The 24,216-nt window shown below is 35.1% G+C and overlaps 3 protein-coding genes across 4 annotated transcripts; 2 read left to right on the forward strand and 1 right to left on the reverse strand.

The window, feature by feature from the left end:
* Window positions 1–1,764: 1,764 nt before the first annotated feature.
* LOC132952012 (uncharacterized) lies at window positions 1,765–2,683 on the forward strand. The gene is made up of 2 exons (XM_061024127.1): window positions 1,765–1,769; window positions 1,870–2,683. Exons 1-2 carry the CDS (start codon window positions 1,765–1,767, stop codon window positions 2,681–2,683), a joined length of 819 nt encoding a protein of 272 aa, XP_060880110.1.
* Window positions 2,684–13,094: 10,411 nt separating this feature from the next.
* Window positions 13,095–19,387, forward strand: LOC132952030 (uncharacterized). Its single transcript, XM_061024148.1, has 15 exons — window positions 13,095–14,122; window positions 15,204–15,278; window positions 15,367–15,465; window positions 15,534–15,635; window positions 15,704–15,805; window positions 15,867–15,968; window positions 16,040–16,144; window positions 16,215–16,316; window positions 16,385–16,486; window positions 16,566–16,670; window positions 16,739–16,840; window positions 16,909–17,484; window positions 17,575–18,966; window positions 19,059–19,309; window positions 19,367–19,387. Exons 1-15 carry the CDS (start codon window positions 14,017–14,019, stop codon window positions 19,385–19,387), a joined length of 3,342 nt encoding a protein of 1,113 aa, XP_060880131.1. The 5' UTR covers window positions 13,095–14,016.
* LOC132936804 (zinc finger MYM-type protein 1-like) lies at window positions 18,978–22,048 on the reverse strand. Of its 2 annotated transcripts, none has more exons than XM_061003573.1 (5): window positions 21,465–22,048; window positions 21,045–21,227; window positions 20,635–20,878; window positions 20,244–20,439; window positions 18,978–20,163 (listed from the first exon to the last, which is right to left on the reverse strand). In XM_061003573.1, exons 1-5 carry the CDS (start codon window positions 21,660–21,662, stop codon window positions 20,160–20,162), a joined length of 825 nt encoding a protein of 274 aa, XP_060859556.1. In that variant the 5' UTR covers window positions 21,663–22,048; the 3' UTR covers window positions 18,978–20,159. The 2 variants fall into 2 exon arrangements, with proteins under 2 accessions (XP_060859556.1, XP_060859555.1); XM_061003572.1 differs by having other exon boundaries at window positions 18,978–20,188.
* Between the last annotated feature and the right edge of the window lie 2,168 nt (window positions 22,049–24,216).

A 24,216-nucleotide genomic window follows, 5' to 3' on the forward strand; every position in this document is an offset into this window, starting at 1 on the left:
CTTTTTAGTGAATATTATGAGGTTTGATTTTGTTGGTGCGAAGTTAAAACCTGTGTTTCTTGTCCATTCAACTAAATTATCAGTGGTTGTTTGGAGGGGTTTTCGTACTGAGCTTGTATTGCTGCTGCGACACGAATAGCTAAAATCGTCGGCAAATAGGTTGAATTTTGTGGGTAGCGAACAGCTTTGGGTTATATCGTCTATGGCTAAGAGAAATAGAGTAACAGATAATGCTGAACCCTGTGGTACTCCGTTTTCTAGAGTAAATTCTTTGGATAAATGACCGTTTGCTTTAACCTTGAATGTGCGTTCTTTTAAGAAGTCAATTATTAAATCGAGTGTCTTTCCTTGGCATAATATTTGGTTTAGTTTGACTATGATGTTGTGTCTCCATGTACAGTCGTATGCTTTTGAGATGTCGAGGTTGACTAGCCCCATTATTTGTTTTTTTTTTAAAAGTCTGGTTTATTTCATGGTTAATTTGATTTCATGGTTAGGTTATCGATTGTGCTTTTGTTTTTTCTAAAGCCGAATTGATGTTTGGATAAGTATTTATGTTTTTCTAGTATCCAAGTAAGTCTATAGTTAATGACTTTTTCCAATATTTTACACAAGGTGTTTAGGAGCGTTATTGGTCTGTATCCATCGGGCTTAAACTTATCTTTTTCAGGTTTTGGGATTGGTATTACCGTACCATTTTTCCATGTACTTGGCCAAAAGCCTTCAGTGAAGATTCTGTTGAATATCGTTAATGTTATTTTAGGGTGTTTGGCCCGAAGTTTTGTATAAAAATGTACGGTATGTTATCAGGGCCGGGGCTATGGCTTTTGCATTTTGTTAGAGTGAATATAATTTCTTGCATAGTGATTGGTAGGTTTAATTGGATTTGGTCAATTTGATTTTGATCTAAAGGGTTAGGAATAGTTTCTTTTTCGCGTTCATGTTTGTAGGTTTGAAATTGTGTTGTATAATTGGTATTACTGCTATTTTGAGAGAAATATTCCCCTAATTGGTTTGCTACTAATTCTTCGTTAATTAGTGCGTCAGTGTTCATATTAATCAGATTGATTTGTCGATTTCTATTAAGTCCTTTAAGAGATTGGATTTTATTCCATACTATTTTCGTGTTGGTTTTTTCATTTATGCTGTTTGTGAAATTTTCCCAAGATGTCTTTTTGCTGGTTTTTATCAAATATCTGGTTCTTGCTCTATGTTTTTTTAGTTCAATGAGGTCTTCTTGGGTTTTGGAGAGTTTGAATTGTTTTAATGCCTTATATTTATCTTCGATAGCGGATTTTATTTTCTGGTTCCACCAGGGTACTTTGGGCTTCCTGTTATTGGTGGTTGATTTGCCTATTGTTAGATTTGCTGTTTGTATGATCGCGTTGGTCAACGTATTTACTAGTGTATTGGTGTCTACTGTTTCGACGTCTTTTATATTATTAATTTCCTCTTCCAATAGTTCTGAGTATAATGACCAATTGGGTTTTTTTAAGTTCCACCTTTCACCCGTGGTGGAGTCGTTGGTCCGTGATAGATATTTGATGATGATGGGAAGATGGTCACTGCTAGTAATGTTTTTGTATACGTTCCATTTAAGTCTTTGTGCTAGCGCTGAGTTGGACAGTGATAAATCGATGTTGGACATTAGACCGTTTGTTATGTTTATGTGAGTGGGTTCATTGTTATTCAATATTACTATATTATCATTATCCACTGATTTGTAAAATTCTTTTCCTCTCCTGTCGGTACTCTTGGATCCCCATGAGGTGTGGTGACTATTAAAGTCTCCGGTGATAATGAAGGGTTAAGAGGCCTACAAGTACCGCCGATAAAAGCACGTACTCAAATTATCATCAAACCCGTAAGGCGTGACCCGCCTCTTTTCACAGTTGAGACTTTCATACTACCTCGCATCACCGGACTCATTCCGTCTGAACGCGTCGTGAAGACTGAGTGGGCGCATGTGCAGGGTCTGGACCTAGCCGATCCCCGATATGACGAACCACTACCTATAGACATTCTCCTTGGAGCGGATGTTTTTCCTTATATCATAAGTGGAGACCGACGAGAAGGTACCGTCAATCAACCTGTGGCGCTTAAAACAGTGTTTGGATGGGTGCTCATTGGACGGTCAGCCCCAAATCCGTCAAATAGTACGACTTCACTTTTCGCGTCTATAGACCCCATCGACCAAATACTGCGCAAGTTTTGGGAAATTGAAGAGCTCCCTACGGTGGAAAAGACCAGTCCGGCAGAACAAAAATGCGAAGAGATCTATCGTACCACTACTACTCGACAGAAGGATGGTCGATATATAGTACATCTGCCATTCACCCATGACCCACCTCCTATTGGGGAATCATACCATCTAGCACACACACGGCTCATACATCTGGAATCTAGGCTTTCAAAATCCACGGATCATAGACAGGATTATAACTGGGCCATACAAGATTATTTAGACTCCGGGCATATGAGTTATGTAGACAACACTGAGGGCATTGATAACACATCTTTTTACATACCACACCACGGTGTAGTGAAACCCGGAAGTACAACTACCAAGCTCCGTGTTGTTTACAATGCGTCAGCCCTTTCCTCAAATGGAAAATCGCTAAATGATTACTTGTTTATGGGGCCCAAACTTCAAAAATATAATTGCTATTTCAATTTGAATTAGCAGTTGGTATAACATAATCTTTTTCAGCAATTGTGTCATAATTAGATGCTGTAAAATAAAACATATTAGTAGAATAGATAAAATTTTTAATCAAATTAAACTTTTTCACAACTTTATATAATTACGCTGTATTACTAACATAATTCTGAATTTTCATCGTCTGATTGTTTTTTTACTAATATCAAAAAGATTAGTTGTACATTTTCTTTTTACTGATGTTTCTATTGACAAAACAGAAATAATAGGATCAAATACTTTTTTAAGTACTCTTAGTTAATTGTTCATTGAGTTTGATATAATAATACTGGTAGCAGGCGGTTTGAAATGTATAGGTAATGTTTTGTTATGTTTGGTTTTGAATGATTTGACGCGGTCCTGTGAGGAGCCGCGAGGTGGTGAGGGGTCTACTGACCACGTGAACAAAAAAGGAAAACTCAAAAAAAAAGAACGAAACAACGATCGTTTGTTGTTTGAACCTGCGCGTTTTTTTTGCAGCGTAAACACAAAAGAAAAAAAAACAATAGAGAACAAAGAACAAATTGTACGCACACTGTGTTCAAAAAAACGACGGTCGATGGGTGATGCAACGATCTCGGGACACAGGTTGACCGTGTCGTATCGGTCGTCAAAAACTAGTGACATTACAATCCGGTTCACCCAACGGCCGGTCGACGGTTCACGGCGCGGGTGTCGCGCGCCGGCGTGGTCCGTCGTCGATTGGCGGTTTGTTTGAGAAGCGTTGCCCGGCTTTCCGCGTAAAAGGCTATTTGAATTCAAACAGCTATTACGCGGGACCGCGTCATACTCCCCCCCCCCCCCCAAACTGCCAACGGCGGTGGTGTTCCGGCCGTTGCCGGTGTTGTCAAAGGGTGTTTGTGGAGGGTGGTTGTGGTAGACACCTGTCCGTGGGTGCGCTTTTCCAGCTGTGTTCAGCGGACGTGGCCCTGGTGGTGTCTAGTCATGTTGGGGGGACGTGGGGGACTGAAGTACATGAGGCTGACCTCTATGTCTTCAGTGCCAGCCATGCCTGCGTCCGTCTCACCTACCAGGTCCGCCTCCTCTTCCGGGGATATTTCCATATCCGCGGTTTGAGGGGTCGCGGCTGTTAGTTGTTCCGCGGTTCCGGTTGCTCCGGAAGTGTTTGTCACTACCGGCACCGTGACCACGGTGAGGTCTGGTGTCGCAGGCTCTGGCTATGACGGGGCGGGGGCTGGTGTTGACGCCGGTTTTTCCAGGTGGTGTTGCTGGGACGTCTGCTTCGCCTTATAGTCCCGCATCCGCTGCTTGTTTCGGCGCTGGCGGGCGTTAAGTGAGGCCGGTGGTGTTGTGTCGGTGGTGGTGTCTCGTATTGGCAGCTCGTTGACGGGCGTTCCTGGAGGCGGGATGGTCGATGTCCTCGGCGCTGGTATCGGTCTCTCCATTAGTGGTCGGGGTGGCAGTCTCGCGGGTGCCCGACTTGTCGACGTTGGTGGCGCCGTTTGGGTTGTGGCCGCCGGTCGTGCTGTGGCTACCGGTCGTGTCACCCGTCTGGGGCTGCGCGACCGGTTGTGCCTCACCATGATTGTGGGTTCCCCGCTTGTCGCTTTCCGAAATACGGCTGTGCGGTCGACCCACCCCCGCGTGTAGGCGGCCCACAGTACCGGGTCCCGCTGCAGCTGCGCCGTGGACATCTGTTGTACCCGTGCCGCCGTGGTGGTGTTAATGCCCTCCTCCAAGCTGGCCGACCTCAGCAGCTGTTGGCTGCGTTCCAGCAGTTCCGCCACTTGTTGGAGGGTGCTGGGTGTCGTCGGTGGTTGACGCTCCATTGGTGGTGTGGTGCTATTCCGACTGAAATTATGTACACCAAGTGCTATTGTGGATTTATGGTTGGGATGGGGGTTGGGTGGGGGGTGTTTTGGGCGCTGTGGTGTTCGCGCGTTTTAGGCAGGACACGTGAATTTTGCGTGCTGGCTGTTGGTCTGTGGTGAACACACCTTTGCCTACGCGTTTATGTAGCTTTACTGGTCCCCACCATTTCGGTGCGAAGCCGCCGTGAAATTTTTTGTGCGCGTTTGACAGGTGGTGTGCCTTGTAGTACACCGTGTCACCTGTTTTGTACTTTGTGTCCGTCGGCCCACCTAATTCCGGTGGTGCGGTCAGTACATTGTTTTCGCGACTCATCCTAGCCATGTTTATTTGTTTGATCGGGTTGTTCGCTGTCCGCGACAGTATCCAGTCCCCCGGCCTTTTTCCCTCTCTCCCGAGGACGAGTACCGATGGTGGATATCCTGTCCGGTCGTTACGCCTGTTCCTGATCGAAAAAAGAATTAGGGCTAGCTTGGTGTCCCAGGTGTTGTGGTTGCCGTCGCCGAGTAGCACGCGTAGACCTTTTTTTAATTCCTGGTTACGGCGTTCGACTGGGTTGGCCCTCGGGTGATATACCGGAGTTGTCCAGCCCTCGGCCCCCCACTGTTCGATCCCTTTACGCATATCGTTTGCTACAAACTGTGGGCCGTTGTCGCTTAAGCACACACGGGGGTATCCGAAACGTGAAAAGAATTCTCGTAGGAATTCTCGTTCGAGCGTTTCGGTTATTGTTTTTGTAGTGGCTGTTCCGAGGGGGTATGCCTCGATCCATCTACTAAACAGATCCGTGGCGACCAGTATATATTGTTTTCCCCTACTCGTACGCGGGTAGGGGCCCATGAGGTCTATGCTAATCACCTCCCAGGGGTGTCAGGGTATTCTGGTAGTCGTGGGGTCATCTGCGCGCGTGTTTAGTGGTTTGATACACGCGCATATGTGACACGACTTGACGTACAGTCGGATGTCGTTTTTTTGTCCTTTCCAAAAAAACCGTTGTTTTACCGCTCTGTACGTTTCTTTCCAGCCCGGGTGGTTTGCGAGTACGTGATCGTGGTATGTCCAGATCACTTTCTGCGTCTTGTCTTTTGGGATGACTACGGGTGTGTGTTCGTCAAAATTTATCCGCAGAAGACCGTCGGTAAAAATTTATTTATTTTTTTTATCCGTGGTACTTCCGGTATTGTGCGCTGGGTCGTCCGCTGTCATGTTGTGCGCTGTGTCTCGTGTGTTGAGGTCATTGGCCTGCCATGTAACGAGCATAGCGTGTGTGATTGTGGGACCACTAGTGGTGTTAGCCGGGTCCGTCGTGGCGAACAGATTGTCGGCCGGTGAGCTAGTAGCAGTGGTGAGTTGTGAGGTGGGTACTCCTACTAGTCGTTCCTCGAGGTGTTCCTCGTCTACCGGTGGCCCGGTGGTTGGGTTGCGGGATAGCATGTCCGGCGCCTCGTTCTGTACGCCGGGCACATGTGTGGTTTTGTAGTCCAGGTTAGCCAGCTGTAGTGCCCACCTGGTTAACTTGGAATTTGAGTTTTTGGCTCGGTGGAGCCATGTGAGTGCCGAGTTGTCGGTGAATAGGTCAAAGCGGCGGGCCTCTAGGTATGGTCTAAACTTGTCGGTTGCCCAGATTATCGCGAGGCACTCACGTTCTACCGCGGCGTACCTTGTTTGCGTGCCATTAAACTTTTTGCTTGCGTAGGCGATTATCCGCCTTTCGTCCGGGCTGTCACCCCGTTGGAAAAGGACGGCACCTGCTCCTATTTCGCTAGCATCGGTTTGTAGGCAAAACGGTTTTCCGTAATCCAGCGTCCCCAGTTTAAGTCTATTCGTTAGTGGTGCTATGGTGTCCACGTAGTTGTCGACAAACTGGCTGTACCAGTTGCAAACGCCCAGGAAATTCCGTAGGTCCCTCAGTTTGGTTGGTGGGGGGTAGTTTATGATGCCCTCTAGTTTCTCCGGTTGTTTGTTTATTCCTTCGGAGGTGACTAGGTGTCCGAGAAATGAAATTTCGGTGGCTCCGAATTAGCACTTTTCGGGGTTGCATGTGAGCCCATGGCTCTGTAGGCGTTCTAAAACTTTGTCCAAGTGGCACTGGTGTTCGTCCACAGTGTTCGAAAACACCACTATATCGTCTAGATATACGCGGACGAACTCGTCCAGGTACCCCCTCAGAACTTCGTCCATTAATCGCACGAAGGTCATGGGGCTGTTTTTGAGGCCGAAGGGGAGGACTCGGAATTGGTATAGGCCCCGACGCGTCCGGAATGCCGTGTATTTTCGCGCGTTTTGGTTAAGTGGGACCTGCCAGTAACCCGACTTAAGGTCCAGGACGCTGAATACTTTTGCGCCTCTCATCTGACGTATCAGCGTATTGAGGTCGGGCATTGGGTAAGCGTCGGACTCAGTGATATCATTGAGCCGCCTATAAGCAATGCACAGTCGGGGTGAGCCGTCTTTCTTTTTTGCTAGGACGATGGGTGCGGCCCACGGGGATGTGCTTTGTTCTACCAGTCCCTGCTCTTCCATGTCTCGTATCATGGTGTCGATTGTGGCCTATTTTACCGGTGGGTAGGGATATGGTTTGAGTGCTATGGGTGTTTAGTTTTTGAGAAGGATGTCGTGTTCAATTAACCTGGTGCGTCCTACCCTTGCTACCTAACCTAACCTTGAATACGTCCGGATAGTTGCGTACTACTTCGGCGAGTTTCGCGCGTGTGTGGTGGTCACCGTTTATTGTTAATTTGTCGACATCTAGTGCTGGGGTTGGGGTGGGTGTCCGCCCTTTCCAGCACGCTGTTGTTCTCCTATCCGAACCTAAATGGATAGTGCTCGTTGTGTAGTCCCAGGTGACTTCGTTTTGTACGAGAAAGTCGTGACCTAGGAGCATGTCGCAGTACAAATTTTCCAGAATGGCTGCGTTGAAGGTGACCGTGAGGTCTCCGATTCTGGCTACGAATGTGGAGGTACACTCGTCATTGTGGTATGTCCGTCCGCCATTCGTACCTGAGTTGGTTGTCCGTGTGGGGGTGTGCCATATTTATGTGCTATGTTCGGGCTTACATACAATTTTTGTGCTTGTGAGTCGAGTAGAACTGTTACGGGGCCTGACCTAAATTCGAGTTCGACCGCGGGGGTCGGAATTTTGTCGGGGCATACACGTTTAGCGTTATTCGACGGTGGTTGTGATGTATAGCTGGGTAACTGGTTCTTAACCGCGTTATCGGTGCTCTGGGGAGCGGTTTGCACCGCCATTACCAGAGCATCCGTTTCGTTTACCTCTGTGCTATAGGTGTGTACCGTATGAGTACGTGTTAATTCCGTAGTAGGGGTCGTTGTGTGTGGTGATGATGACCTGCTACTTAACAGAATTTTAATTTTTTTGTATGGGTGATATATCTGATGACGCCGAGCTTATCGATGCGTGTTTGATAGTTATATCCCCGTCTGTATTGCCGAGCGTTGTGTGTGGTGGCGTGGTTGTGTGTGTTTGTATAGCGTATATTGTGACTTCCAGAATAGAGATACAAGCCGGCGTTGTGACTTCCGAGGGACATTGTTACCTCCAAAATCCGGAGGTCACAAATATTTAAAATATTTTCGACGGTTTTATGAAATATGAAGAAATATCATCATGTTTCTGTAATAAACAGGATGGAGTCCATAAGTACTGAATTAATCACATAGCGTGTATTGGTTCGTGAGTTAATAGTACGGATTTCTGAATATAGACGGCGCAGGACTTTGAGATTAACACGCGTGTATACAAATTAAAGAAATATACGTTTAAGAGAACTCCGAGACAAATAAATCACAAATTCATCGCGGAAAGCTTTTCTGACCTCCAATTACAAAATTATAATGAATAAATAATGATTTTCAATATAATTAAATTATATTAAAATACAATTTAAAACTTTTTTCCACAAACAGTGTACCAATATTTCTTAATATTAACAAAATATAAATAAATAATATAAAATATAAAATACATCTATGATGTGTATGGTGTCTCCGAATTCTAATAACTCTCGCAAGGAGAAGAGGCTATGACCATGCCCCTTATTTTTTGTATGTATTTGTAATAACTGGAGTCCAAAAATACCGTTGTAATTATAACAAAGTTACTTGTATAATATGTAAGGCCAACGAATTAATTAGTATTTTTTTTTCAGAAAATTAGAGTAAATTTAATAATATAACGGTAAATTATTAATAATAATAGAATAATCCGGTACAAGAGTACCACAAAAAAAAATGTGTATACATAGTGTCACTAGAACCTCCGGTATCGGAAGTCATAAGTACCATTATGTGTTAAAATTAAATTTCGATGTGTAACAGTAAAATTTGAAATATTAAAATCACACAGTAATTATTGTGTCCTCAGGAACTGGAGTCCACAAATTATTTTGAATTTTACACATAGTCTTCTATGCTACAGTATTCGATTTCGCCTATTATAATTAGAAGAATACCACTAATACCTCCATCACCGGAAGTCCCAAGTCATGCGTTCAAAATATTAAGAACAATGTGTGAAGCAAAATTTATAATATTTCAATCACATTGTAATCGTTGTGTCCTCCGGTACTGGAGTCCACAAATTACTTTGAATTTTACACATAGTCTTCTATAACGCAGTTAAGATTTTACCTATTGTTTAAAGAGAGGCACTAATACTTCCGTTACAGGAAGGCATAAGTAATATTGTGAGTTCAATGTGAAAAACAAAATTTTAAATATTATAATCGCACTGTAATCGTTGTGTCCTCCTGTACTGGAGTCCACAAATTACTTTGAATTTTACACATAGTATTCTATACTACAGTATACGATTTTTCCTATTAATCAGAAGAGTGACACTGATACCTCCGTCAACGGAAGTCACAAGTAAAATAATGTTTTTAACTTTAGTTTCGATATGTAAAGCAAAATGTAATATATGTTACAATCGCAATGTAATCGTTGTGTCCTACGGTACTGGAGTCCACAAATTAGTTTGAATTTTATACATAGTCTTCTATAACGCAGTATACGATTTTTCCTATTAATTAAAAGAGAGACACTAATACCCATGTTACAGGAAATCATAAGTAATATTGTGAGTTCAATGTGAAAAACAAAATTTTAAATATTATAATCGCACTGTAATCGTTGTGTCCTCCTGTACTGGAGTCCACAAATTACTTTGAATTTTATACATAGTATTCTATGCTACAGTATACTATTTTTCCTATTAATCAGAAGAGTGACACTGATACCTCCGTCAACGGAAGTCACAAGTAAAATAATGTTTTACACTTTAGTTTCGATATGTAAAGCAAAATGTAATATATATTACAATCGCAATGTAATCGTTGTGTCTTCCGGTACTGGAGTCCACAAATGACTTTGAATTTTACACATAGTCTTCTATGCTACAGTATACTATTTTGCCTATTAATCAGAAGAGTAACATTGATACCTCCATCACCGGAAGTCCCAAGTAACATGATGCGTTCAAATAATTAAGAATCAATGTGTGAAAGTGAAATTTATAATAATACAATCACACTGTAAGCGTTGTGTCCTCCGGTACTGGAGTCCACTAATAAATATTAATTTTACACATAGTCTTCTATAACGCGGTATACGATTTTACCTATTGATCTAAAGAGAGGCACTAATACTTCCGTTACAGGAAGGCATAAGTAATATTGTGAGTTCAATGTGAAAAACCAAATTTTAAATATTATAATCGCACTGTAATCGTTGTCTCCTCCTGTACTGGAGTCCACAAATTACTTTGAATTTTATACATAGTATTCTATGCTACAGTATACTATTTTTCCTATTAATCAGAAGAGTGACACTGATACCTCCGTCAACGGAAGTCACAAGTAAAATAATGTTTTACACTTTAGTTTCGATATGTAAAGCAAAATGTAATATATATTACAATCGCAATGTAATCGTTGTGTCTTCCGGTACCGGAGTCCACAAATTAGTTTGAATTTTACACATAGTCTTCTATAACGCAGTACCTATACGATTTTACCTATTAATTAAAAGAGAGATACTAATAACTATGTTACAGGAAATCATAAGTAATATTGTGAGTTCAATGTGAAAAGCAAAATTTTAAATATTATAATCGCACTGTAATCGTTGTGTCCTCCTGTACTGGAGTTCACAAATTAATTTGAATTTTACACATATTTTTCTAAACCAAAATATGTGATTTTACTTATCAATCAGAAGAATGACACTGATACCTCCATCACCGGAAGTCCCAAGTAACATTATGCGTTCAAATAATTAAGAATCAATGTGTGAAAGCGAAATTTATAATATTACAATCACACTGTAATCGTTGTGTCCTCCGTTACTGGAGTCCACTAATAAATATTAATTTTACACATAGTCTTCTATAACGCGGTATACGATTTTACCTATCGATCAAAAGAGAGGCACTGATACCTCTGTTACAGGAAGTCATAAGCAAAGTTATATGTTAAATGTGTAAAAGTAAAATTTAAAATATTATAATGCACTGTACCTAATCGTTGTGTCCTCGGGTACTGGAGTCCACAAATTACTTTGAATTTTACACATAGTCTTCTATGCTACAGTATACGATTTTGCCTATTAATCAGAAGAGTGACACTGATACCTCCATCACCGGAAGTCCCAAGTAACATTATGCGTTCAAATACTTAAGAATCAATATGTGAAGCGAAATTTATAATATTATAATAACACTGTAATCGTTGTGTCCTCCGGTACTGGAGTCCACAAATTACTTTGAATTTTACACACTTTCATCATAATTTGTTTTAACTTGGTAATTATTTAAGATTAGTTCTTTTTATCGCACACTGCATGTCACAAGTTTGATGTGTATAATATTATTGAATATATATATATATCGAATATCGTTTTTTTAAAATTATTTGTATTATCTTGATAATCACAATATGTATATGCCATTTATAAAACCCTTCTCCCGTTGCCCTCTTGTCTAATAGACATGACTCCTACGACTGCGTATCCATCATAATGTTATACAGGGAAAACCATAGTGTCCCACCAAATGTCTTATCGTTCTTTATCTATATCCCTTATTCGTACATGACGAGAGTGAACGACGACAGTATAACATAGTAGGAGCTTACATTGTACGTCACTAAAGATTCAATCATTCTTTCCACGGTTGTCGAAGGTGGCTTTATGGATTGTCTGACTGACCATCGCGTTTCATTATACCTATGTTTTGTTTTCGCTGTTTTTCTCGTGTCAACGATTAAACAATTTTTTTTGTTTTTTAACAGTTTTTTTTTCATTTTGTGTTTATTCAAATTAATGTTTTTTCTCGTGAAGTACCTATATAATAGAATACAAATAAGGTTGTAACTATGTTAACGAGAAAAAATAATCGTTTAAAGAATACCCATGCAAATGAAGAAGATGTACAAGAAGGTAAGCTATTTCTACTTAAATTGTTTTTAAATAACATCGAATAAGATTTTACATATTATTTGCTCATACATAATTAAATTTATTTTACCCGAGTATAAAATATATGCTCCTAATGGCTTATTTTACCTTTAAATAATTTACGATAGGTAGGTATATAGAAGTGAAAGTAAATACCACCCGTAAGGCTGTAACCAATAATTTTTTTCTAGAGATTCTGAGCGAAGTGATGAATACCTATATTATTGATTTTACAATGAGGTATAACGAGAATTTTTATGCAACATCAATGTTTGACTAAATTTTTTTTTTTTTTAATTTAAAAATAAATAAGAATGAATTGGTAGGTACTTTAAATTTTTACTAAAGATGATTGATGACATTTTAAAAATATCTGAACTCTTTTAGAGATATATACATATGATAAAGGTATTCGATATTTTTTAGTTTTTATTTTCTATATACCTAGGTAAATTTAGATAGAAAAATGTTCAAAGTTCGTCAAAATCCTTGAAAATTAAATACCGGGTTTCTCTTGCTCGTAAGTTTTTCATATATAAATAAAAAATATCAAAAATACCTACAGTCACGATATTTTTAGTAATGTTATGTCTTTATATATTGCCAAAACTTTAATCATGACTTTAGTTATTTTGTTGTAATTTAAATATATTATTTGTGGGTATACACTATACATACTTGAAACGTTACTAAGACCTATAATATTATATTTTTAACATACAATGACATTTTTTAATGAAATGTATTCGACAAAAATTAATTTGCCTTACCGTAATACTACGAGTAAGTTACTAGGTAGGTACTTAGTTATAGTACCTATAGAGCTTCGCTCAGAATCGTTATTCGTATGCAATGACTTATCATTGAATTAAAATGCGACATATAGATACCTACTGTTAGTGTTATTACTTATTACACTCGTCAGATAGGTTTCTGATTTACCCATTTTTTTATCTGATCATCTGTGGCGGAATTTATATGAACGCAAAAAATAGATTTAGTAGTTTTCTTGCAGGTGGGATTTACAAATATTTATTTGGGGGGGGGGGGGGGGGGGGTTGAAATATAATTTATTACAGGTGCAGAACGATAGCGTTTTTCTTTAAGTAAAATCAATTGTACGTAAAACACCACATCGACATGGGTGTGTAGTGTTCAATGTGCATCAATTGAGAAATATAAATTTTTAATTATAGACTTAAGAGGACGCTACGCGGCTTTACGTTCAATAGATCTCATGTAGCTTTGTTAGATTTAAAAGTTTTAATATTAGAGTGCATTTATATAATAATAATATTATTATTAAAATTAAAAGTAACAAGATTTTCTGTGGTTTGGTATAAGTATTTTTTCTACGGATAAATTTTTAAGCAAAATATGATCATTTTAAAATTATAATAAAAATGTATACACTTAAAACTATTTAATAAAAATTTCGAAAAATACTCCCACCGTACCACATAAAATGTTGTTACCTTTAAAACTAAAAATGGATAAATTCACTAAAATATTAAAATTTAAAACTAAAAAAGCTCCACGAGAACTACTAAACGTAAATGCTTTGTGTTACGCTTTTGTAAGTCAGAGAATACAAATGCAGTGGTTCCTTTTAAGACTAGCAAAAATATAAAAATATATTATTGGTTTGGTTCAAAATTTAAAATTGTTCCTATTATTATAGTTAAAACGTTGTTTTTGGTAATACGTAAATAATGCTATTATAACAATGGTATACAAACATCCATGTAATTACTTTTCAAAATTTCATAATATCATAAGACATTTTCATCACGCAAATTAATAACTAATTGCATAACAAATCAAATAACTGTTTACAGATTTTTTTTTTTGAATATCTATTACGAACATTTAAAATTCTTTTTTACATAAATTGTATTTACTTAGGGTACTGAATTTATTAAAATTAAAATCTTAGAAAGTAGTAAAAATAATAATTTATATTTTGTTAATTAGAATGGATTGCAGTTCAATACACTGATGATAATGTTTTCTATATGTGTCCTTCAAAAACAATAAAATGTAAAATAGTGATTGGCAAAAAATATATGGTGAAATGGGTTAATAAAAAATCATATTTAGCTAAGGTGCTAAAAAAAGGAAGTAAGTTTTCTATTTATTTTTCATTTTTCATTGATAGTTAAAAACATATTAATAAGACTATTTCCCGTATTCATAGTAAATTTAGGTGTCCCATAAGATATGTTAAACTAGGTATATGTTTTATGTGACACAAAAATTGATTATGCATACGGGCATATAACAATTTAATCATGATAAATAATAAATTATATACATATATAACTATTAATTCTATATAGGTAGGTAATCTATAATATAATATTATAATATATCACCCAATAAGTACTAGAGTATTTACACATTGATCTATGTTATACCATTGGGCATTGATTATAAGTACTATGTATTATATTGTACATTTGTACATATTATAATGAACATCTCTAGGAAACTAAATATGCGCTTATCGTAAAATTTTTCGGTTTGGAGTTTTAATAATATTTTAATAAATAATAGATCTAATTAAATAAATATTAAGTAATTAAAAATATTATGATTTAATTTTATTGGTAGGTAGGTAACTTTCTCTGAATAAAATAATACAAATTTTGTTTTAATTATGGTACCTAATTTTACATACTTTTTTAAACTATCTTGGTAGATACTAAAGATACAACTCTTATCATATAATACTGATATTTAATTTTTCAGTCATCAAAAAAATATAAGAAAAATAGATATTTTAATGATTTGCAGTTTTATGCCTATCCACCATTTTTTGGGGTTAATCACAAGTCCATACACTGTATTAGGTATACGACTAGTAGAAACACAGTATAATTATTATTATAATTTTTACTTTATTTATATTATTTATACAATTTAATCTATTAATAAAATATAAATACTTCACCACACCTACTTACACAGTTCACATGTTAGACATTTAACTACAAGTTGGTACTAATTTATCAACTTGAGTAAATCTATCCAAATTAAAAAGTAAAATTTTTCAGTTAGGTGCCTAACCATTTGAAAGTGTCGAGGCAGCCACTACCTAATATATACCTAGGTCTGAGATAAATAGTTATTTCAAAATAATAGAATTTTATTGATTAAGTTAGTAGAAACAACTTTTTAATTTTATATTTAAATTTTAAAGATAAAGAAAATATACAAAGGTTCTTAGCTGGTAAGAGCATAAACCATATGATAGATGAACCAATAGTGCATTCAAGTAAGTGCTAACGTGAACATATTATACGTGCAGGCGCGATGCAGCAGTTTTGCTTTTTTTAATAAATATATTTTTTTTAAAAAAAAAGGCCATAGTTTAGATCTAAAAAGTGGGAAAATTGATGCAATAAAAAATCGTGAAATGTTTACCTTGGATCATTCAATGGATAAACCAAGCAAGCATACTAGTAAGCGCATTATGTCTTTATTTTTATATTTAATATTTAACTTATGTATTTTTTTTATTTAATTAAAGGCCAAGCTGTTGAGCAGAATGATTTTAGTAAAATAGATGCATCAACAAATTTTGAAATGATTAACTTGGAACAGTCAAAGGATAAACCAATCATGCATTCCAGTAAGCGGTTTTTCTCTTTAATTTTATATTTAATATTTAACTTATGTATTTTTTTTATTTAATTAAAGGCCAAGCTGTTGAGCAGAATGATTTTAGTAAAATAGATGCATCAACAAATTTTGAAATGATTAACTTGGAAAAGTCAATGGATAAAACGAGCATGCATACTAGTAAGCGCATTATGTCTTTAATTTTATATTTAACTAATGTATTTTTTTTATTTAATTAAAGGCCAAGATGTTGAGCACACTGATTTAAGTATAAAAGATGCACCAATAATTTGTGAAACGTTTAACTTGGAACAGTCAATGGATAAACCAATCATGCATTCTAGTAAGAGTGTTATATCTTTATTTTTATTATATTTAATATTTAACAAAAATATATTTTTTATTTTATTTAAGGCCAAGTTGTTGAGCAGAACGATTTAAGTAAAATTGATTCAACAAAAAATAGTGATATTTTTGATTTGATATTTGGTATTATGGATGAAGCAACCATGCATCCTAGTAAGTGCTTTATCTCTTTATTTTTATTATATTTAATATTTAGCAATAATATATTTTTATTTAATTAAAGGCCAAGCTGTTGAGAACAATAATTTAAGTAAAACTGATGCACCAACAATTTATGAAACGTTTAACTTGGAACATTCAATGGATAAACCAAGCATGCATACTAGTAAGCGCATTATGTCTTTAATTTTATAATTAATAATTAACTCATGTATTTTTTTTATTTAATTAAAGGCCAAGCTGTTGAGCACACTGGTTTAAGTAAAGTAGATGCACCAACAATTTGTGAAACGTTTAACTTGGAACAGTCAATGGATAAACCAATTGTGCACTCTAGTAAGAGCGTTATGACTTTAGTTTTATTATATTGAATTTTAACATTATTATATTAATATATATTTATTTTTAATTAAAGGACAAGCTGTTGATCAAAATGATTTAAATAAAATAGATGCACCAGAAAATTGTGAGATTTTTGATTTGTTGTTTCACAATATGGATGAACCAATTGTGCGTTCTAGTAAGCAATTTTTCTCTTTAATTTTATATTTAATATTTAACGTATGTATTTTTTTTATTTAATTAAAGGCCAAGCTGTTGAGCAGAATGATTTTAGTATAATAGATGCATCAACAAATTTTGAAATGATTAACTTGGAACAGTCAATGGATAAACCAAGCATGCATACTAGTAAGCAAATTATTTCTTTTTTTTTAGTATATTTCATTTTAATATTTAATATTTTTTTTTAATTTAAGGCCAGGCTGTCGAACAGAATATTATTGGTACAATTGTTACATCCAACAATACTGAAGATTTTGTGGGGTCAGAATCATCAACATCTTCTGATTGTTTCAATAGTCCAGAATATACACCATATGCAAATGATAAAATGAACTTGGATTTTGAAACAAGTGATTCAGATGATTTAGATACAGTACTTTCACCTCCTTGTTCACCAGTAAATACAAACATAAATATAGTCAATACGGTAGCTGTTCATCAAATAGAATTAGATGTCCAAAGAGCTAGAAAATGTTCTTATAACTATAAAAAAAATGTTAAAGATAAGAGAGTATACTGTATTTTTTGTGAAAATCTACAAACCAATTTTCCACGTCATGTTGAACGCAAGCATGCACTAGAAACTGAAGTTAGATCTTTTATATTATTGCCGAAAAAATCAAAAGAGCGCTTAAGACAATTAGAACTTCTGAAAAATAAAGGAAACTTTCACTATAATAAAACGATATTAGAAAAAAAAAAGGGTTCACTTATAGTTGGTAGACGACCTACATCTTCTGAAAAAGTGGCTGTCAATGACTATTTACCGTGTAAATTCTGTTTAAAGTTTTTTAAGAAAAAAATTATTTTTCGGCACTCTAATAAATGTAAATTTAACGACGAATCACAAAATAATGAAGTTACAAAAAGAAGAAATGTACAGTCTCAATGCGCTATGCTGTTACAAGATACAGATGATTTCAAGCAATTAACTGCTGAAGTTTTTATTCATATGAAATATGACAATATATCTTTTACAGCTCAAAACGATAAACTGATATGTGCATTTGGAGCTAGATTACTAAAAAATCATCGTGAACAACACCTAAAAACGTATATATCACAACGCATGAGACAAATCAGTAAACTTTTATTGATATTAAGAACATTAGTTCCAGAACTAAAAAACTTAGAAGATTTTTTAGTACCCCAATATTTTAAAACAATTGTCAATGCTGCAAAAGAAATAAGTGGTTACAATGAAACTGAAAACTCTTACATTCACCCATCTATAGCTCTGAAATTAGGACATACAATTCTGCAATGTGCCGATATCATAGAATGCCAATCAATTATTCAAGGCTCTTCTCAAGATAAAATAAATAAAATAAAAAATTTTGTTACAGTATTTCAAAAAGAATGGAAATTTTCAATTTCATCTAACGCCTGTCAGGACCTTTCAAAAAAAAAATTCAATAAAACTATAAACCTCCCAGATGCTAAAGATATTACAGTACTACACAATTATTTGTTAAACCAAATAAAAAATGTAACTCATCTCGTTGATGAACAAAAAGAAATTAACCAAGAGACATATAAATTATTTTGTAAAACTTTATTAACCCAAATAATACTACTAAACAGACGAAGATCAGGTGAAGTAGAAAGAATACAAATAACAGATTATTTAAATAGAGACAAAAAAAAAATGCAGGAAGAAATTTTGAAATCTCTCACTGAAGTTGAGTCAAAACTATCTAATAGTTTTATAAGGTTTGAAATAAGAGGTAAAAGAGGCAGAGGAGTACCTGTTTTGTTAACTCCAGACATGAAAAAATCTTTGGATTTAATGTTGGATATGAGAGCTTCTGTACATATTTTTGAACAAAATAAAAATCTTTTTGCTATACCATACACTGCTGTAGGAGTGTATAGGGGGTCAGATTGCCTGAGAAGTGCAGCTATTAAATGTGGAGCAGCTCAACCACAATTATTAACTTCCACAAAACTAAGAAAACATGTTGCGACAATAACACAATTATTAAATCTAACAACTAATGATCGTGAACAATTGGCTAATTTTATGGGTCATGACTTGGCAATTCACAATGAGTATTATAGACTTCCGGACAATACTTTGCAACTTAGCCGTGTCAGTAAAATATTGCTTGCTGCAGAATCAGGTAAAATTAACGAACTCAAGGGAAAAACACTAGACGAATTTGATGACATTATAATTCCAAATGATTTAAATGAAAGTTCATCAGATGAAAAAGAAGATGATGAAAAAGAAGATGATACAATTGAAAATAGTAAGGTTTTATTTACATAAGTTATTGGTTTTAACTTGTATCATTTATTTATAAAACAAAATTATTAATACTATTTGTTTTCACTTTTATAGGTGACTTGTTTGAAAACCATGTTCGAATGAACATCAGTGAGACAGAAAACTCAATCACAGTAGTTGCTAAAAAATCCAAAAAAAGAGGGGATTATATAAAATGGACCATGGCTGAAATAAATGCAATCAAACGATCACTTGGAAAATTTATTGCACTCCGAAAAATTCCTCAACAGCACGATTGCTTACTAGCAATTAAAAATGAGCCTATTCTCAAAAACAGAGATTGGAAGAAAATCAAATTTCAAGTGGCAAATATTATAAAAAAAACATTAAAATAAAATTTCATATTATTTTGTTGAATAAAGGAAACAGTGAAGTTATATTAAATTAAATGGTAATTAAATAATATATTAAAACCTTTAATAATATTGTAGAAATCATAAAATGTAGTGGAGAGAGGAGCGTGCATGGTGGTCACATAAGGGAAAATTATTATATCTTACCATATATAACTCGGAAACTAAAGTCAATATTCAATATTGATTTATGAACTTATAAAATACAACATATTTAACTTTGAGATTTTTAAAATTATTTTTTATAATTTATTTTAATTTTTAAAAAAAACTGCAAATGGTTGTTTTTAAATTATAATATTATATTAACAAATACCTAAACAAAATATTTTAAAATTAATAAGACATTTTATTTCAGAAATAACCAAAGAATAAACAAATACCTTTTAGAGTAAACTTGTAATTTTAAATGTCACCTATGTAGTTTCACTTTTGACTGGTATTGGCCGAATATAAATAATTTTTAATTGGGTATCGTACATGTATCTCAATAAATTAACTAACAAAGCGTTTTGTAAGTGTAACTGCAAGCATCTTAAACTACATAACATTTATCATAAAACGGGTTAATAACTAACTTAATAAGTTGAAATAAACACTTGACATCATTTTTTTTCGAAAAGCAAAATAATAAATATGTAAGTTGTAACAATGCAAATTTCTTAAAAACTAAAAAGGAAATTAAAAAAATGGTGTTATCAGTTGTTAACATAATATGGCGGGAACAATAATTTTAGGATTTCATACAATAAGAAATCAGCTGTACGATGAAACAGTTACTTATCAATCTTAGTCTTTGAGATCACCTGTATTGCCCATATTAAGTTTTTACTAAAAATATATGAATATTAAATATTAATCCTACATGCAAGACTATATTAATTACCTTGCTTCATCACACATCAGAGCAAAAAATCCAACAGAAGAAACCTCATTTACAATAATTTCATTAACTTCATCGGCGCATAATTGAATAATTTCATCCTGGATTTTCCAACTAGTATAATTAACATGCCGGTTATGCATATTTTGAAATCCAGGTACTGATTTTACATACATGTTGCATAACTCTTTGAAATTACCTTAAAATGAATTATTAATTTTTATTTTTAAATAGTTAAATAATAAGTAAATATAAATCTAAAGTTGAAACCCAGAAAAAAAATTAATCCTATACTGTAAGCTAATGTTTATTTTGCTAAGCTCAAAACTTAATTCTATATTTTATTTTATTGTATTCAAAAAAAGGCTAATATAATATTATTTTTAAAAATTACCTTGATTAAGTGAAGTAGTTTTTTCACAATGGCCTCGAAATGCCATTCCTTGTTTACTGAGGTATAAAACTATATCTATAATATGGCAGATATAGTTTCGATTTTGCTTAATTTCTTCTTGATGTACAGCAGACAGTTGTGATAGTACACTTCCAGACTTTTTAGCTAATATACTAAGAGCCAGTTTTGAAACAAATGTCAAATGGCTCTTAGAAGTATTATGTTTCTTCAATCTTTCTGAAAGCTATATAAAATAACACAGTAAGTATACAATTTAATTTTCAAAATCAAATAAATCTTTATTTATTTATGTATGCACAATTTTAATTTCCGACTTCCCTAGACAATCTAACTCACAAGTTGAGCATTTTGAAGTATTAAATCTATTCAAATTAATTATTTAAACTTACTTTATGCCAGGTATTAAATCCTATTGTTGTCCAAGTATCTTCCATATTTTTATTACCAAACATCCGACAAGCATAACAAAATGTTGCATCGCACATAATACTGTATTCAAGCCACTTATATGTATTGAAATATTCACTGCTGAATGACCTAAACTGAGAACCAAATTTTGTTTTTGGATATGCCTGAAATAAAAAAAAAGAAAATTAATATTTGATACCTATAAAATTATTATACACAATAATTTACTACCTTTTCTAAACATCAAATTGAAAAAAAAAATGTGTCAAATAAAATAAACAAGTGTAATTTCTTAAAATATGGATGTTTAAAATATTAAGCATATAATATTATAATAATAAATCTATGCTTAGGTACTTTAAAAATAAATCATAATAAGCACAAATAGTAAATCCACTTACTGTTAGTATGGGGCGTATAGGTCCAGTTTCTATGTTTCCCAAATCATTGCAGTTGTGTTCAACTACATTTATTTTATTGATCGATGGATTAATGGGATCATCAATATTATCTTCATCTAGAAGTTGGTCATTCGTCAAAGTAGGATTTTTAGTGGTGACACGAGAATTTGTTTTATTTTTATTAAAAATACTAAACATTTTTATTTAAATTCAAGAAGTTCAAGAATCAGAACATAAATACGACAATGTAGTATGTTATACGTACAATCGTCAATCGTTAACTCAGTTGATCTAAAATGTGGCAGGTCCGCTAAACCACGATGTGCATTGTGCAAGTGTACATTGTATATTTGTATTTTGTATAAAATATACATGCAACACGCAGCCAAATGTAAAATAACTATAATGTGGTGACTATATTTTTATCATCAAGTACCTACCAACTAACTAACAAGAGAGTAAAATCAAAATCAAATAAAACAATATTATTATAGACATTTATAGTGGGGAATGACGGGCCCGTATTACTGTACCCAAATGGAAATACCTATTGCTTACAAGACGTAGGTAAATAAATAAATCCGTATTCGATAACGTCGTATTAAATTGGATTCTATTATTAATTTATTGTATTATGCCTACAGTACACTCTTCACTCCCTCCTCATCAAACTTATTAACGGAGCGGTGGCAAGGTGCGACGATATCAGATATATACAATATAGTACATACTTCTGCCATTATAATATTGACGATAAAATTAACGGCGGTTGTTGAGCGTTGGTCGGGAATCTAGGAAAAATGTATTAAAATAAAACCTATTGATTCTACGTATTGTGTACACGGTACATTTTAATAGGTAATAAACCCAAATTAATAAACGTATTTGATGTTTCCATTGACCATTAGAGGTTAAAATAAATTAGAAAAACAATATTTTGATAATTTACCAATTTTACCAGTCAATTAATTATTATTTATAAAATCAGAAGTGTTACTGTTACCGATATTGTAAAAAATCGGTACAGAAAATTTGGGAGTGCTAAGCACTCCCAAGCCCCCCCCCCCCCTAGTTGCGCCCATGGCCCATTCTCCACTATTACAAAAACACTAAGTCATTATATGTCAGTATTTTATTTTCATGAAATGCAAATAATTATTAGTTCATAAAATTGGCATATATTAGACAAAGTCTGACAAACTTTATATTTATATTATATTTGTGTACACTAGATATGTTAGGTAGGTAGGTCAGTATAATATTTTTGTTGACTTCAGATGTAACAATGTAGGTTTAAAACCTAATGTTTTAGCTATTTGGAGTCCATAAGGTACCGGAGTGTATAATGCTTCTTAATTTTTTATAAGTACATATTATATAAGTATAGGTATATAGTGTTAAAGTAAAATTTAAATATTACAATCGCACTAAACTCGTTGTGTCCTCCGGTACTGGAGTCCACAAATTACTTTGAATTTTACACATAGTCTTCTATGCTGCTGCCTGCTCTATACGTTTTTTTGTAATAATCTAAAGAGTGACACTGAAAACTCCGTCACCGGAAGTCACAAATGATGTGTTTTTGTCACAAGGAAAATTATGTGTTCAAATACTTAACACGTTGACTGTGTAGGTATGTCTTTTTGCAGTTTTCACCCAGTGCGTAGGTATCATAAAAGTAAAACAAGTCTTCTAAAAAAAATAATAAGTGTTTTTAACGATTAGTATGTATACATAATTCAAACATGAGTTAAATCCACGCTAAATAAATATAATATAACATTCAGCCACATGTTGGGAATAATTAACAATTTATTTTAAATGTGTTTCCTCGTTGCTGATTGATCATCATGACGTCAATATTGGCGTCAGTACGCAGTCAACGTGTTAATGAGTGAAAGCGAAATTTAAAATATTACTATTGCTCTGTAATCGTTGTGACCTCCGGTACTGGAGTCCACAAAGTTGGAGTTCATAAGGTACCAGAGGCTACAATGCTGCTTAAATGTCTACAATTTTATACTTAAAATATTAATATTTTAATTCAGAATCATATGAAACAATTTTTTTTTAATGTTTTGGTATTAAAAACTAAGTTCTAGGGTTATTCTTAAGGGCGGAAGTCACTATTACTCTTACATGTGCATGGAGTTTACTAGATACCATACGCGGGTATGTGTGTGTGTGTGTGTGTGTGTTTGAGGCGGCGGCGTGGACAATTGTCCGTCGACTCATTTCCCGTTTCCCGAACGCGGTGTGTTCCCGGGGCAGTCACTGTTCCAGTGAGGACCTTCACAGTACCTGCACGGGTTGGGCGGTTGCGGTTTACCTGCAGTGCCGTCCCGTGTACGCGGTTGCGGCTTCGGTTGGGGCGGGCTGGTTTGGGAATATGTTTTGTACGCCGGTTTTGGCTGTTGTTGTGTGGGCGTTTCGTCTGGTGTGTATTCCAGAATTCCAGCGACCCGGTGGAGGTCTCCGAAAGTCGCTGGTCTCTGCAATCGGATATGCGTGCGGTATTCGTTGCGCGTTAGACCGGCTATCGTACCGACTAGCTGTGTTTCAGATAGCCCGGTATTGACGCGGCGCGCGAGTTGGTTTTTTTGTGTCACGAACTCCGTAAGCGATTGCGTTTGTGTTTGTCGGACGGATACTATCTCGGCCCACAGTCGTGATTTTTCTAAAAATTCGGCGCGGAACTCATCCCAGGTGAGGTCCAGTATTTTGATGGTGTTCCACCATGTACTGGCTGTAC

This window comes from Metopolophium dirhodum, chromosome 1 (genome assembly GCF_019925205.1).
Source record: "Metopolophium dirhodum isolate CAU chromosome 1, ASM1992520v1, whole genome shotgun sequence".
NCBI classification, from domain to species: domain Eukaryota; kingdom Metazoa; phylum Arthropoda; class Insecta; order Hemiptera; family Aphididae; genus Metopolophium; species Metopolophium dirhodum.

Coding starts and splice junctions, on each gene's coding strand:
- LOC132952030 (XM_061024148.1), top strand. CDS start 14,017: ATGTGTCCTTCAAAAACAATAAAATGTAAAATAGTGATTGGCAAAAAA. Junction 14,123..15,203: donor TAAGGTGCTAAAAAAAGGAA/GTAAGTTTTCTA, acceptor TAAATTTTAAAG/ATAAAGAAAATATACAAAGG. Junction 15,466..15,533: donor TAAACCAAGCAAGCATACTA/GTAAGCGCATTA, acceptor ATTTAATTAAAG/GCCAAGCTGTTGAGCAGAAT.
- LOC132936804 (XM_061003572.1), bottom strand. CDS start 21,662: ATGTTTAGTATTTTTAATAAAAATAAAACAAATTCTCGTGTCACCACT. Junction 21,228..21,464: donor CTATACGCCCCATACTAACA/GTAAGTGGATTT, acceptor TTTTTATTTCAG/GCATATCCAAAAACAAAATT. Junction 20,879..21,044: donor GATTTAATACCTGGCATAAA/GTAAGTTTAAAT, acceptor TATTTTATATAG/CTTTCAGAAAGATTGAAGAA.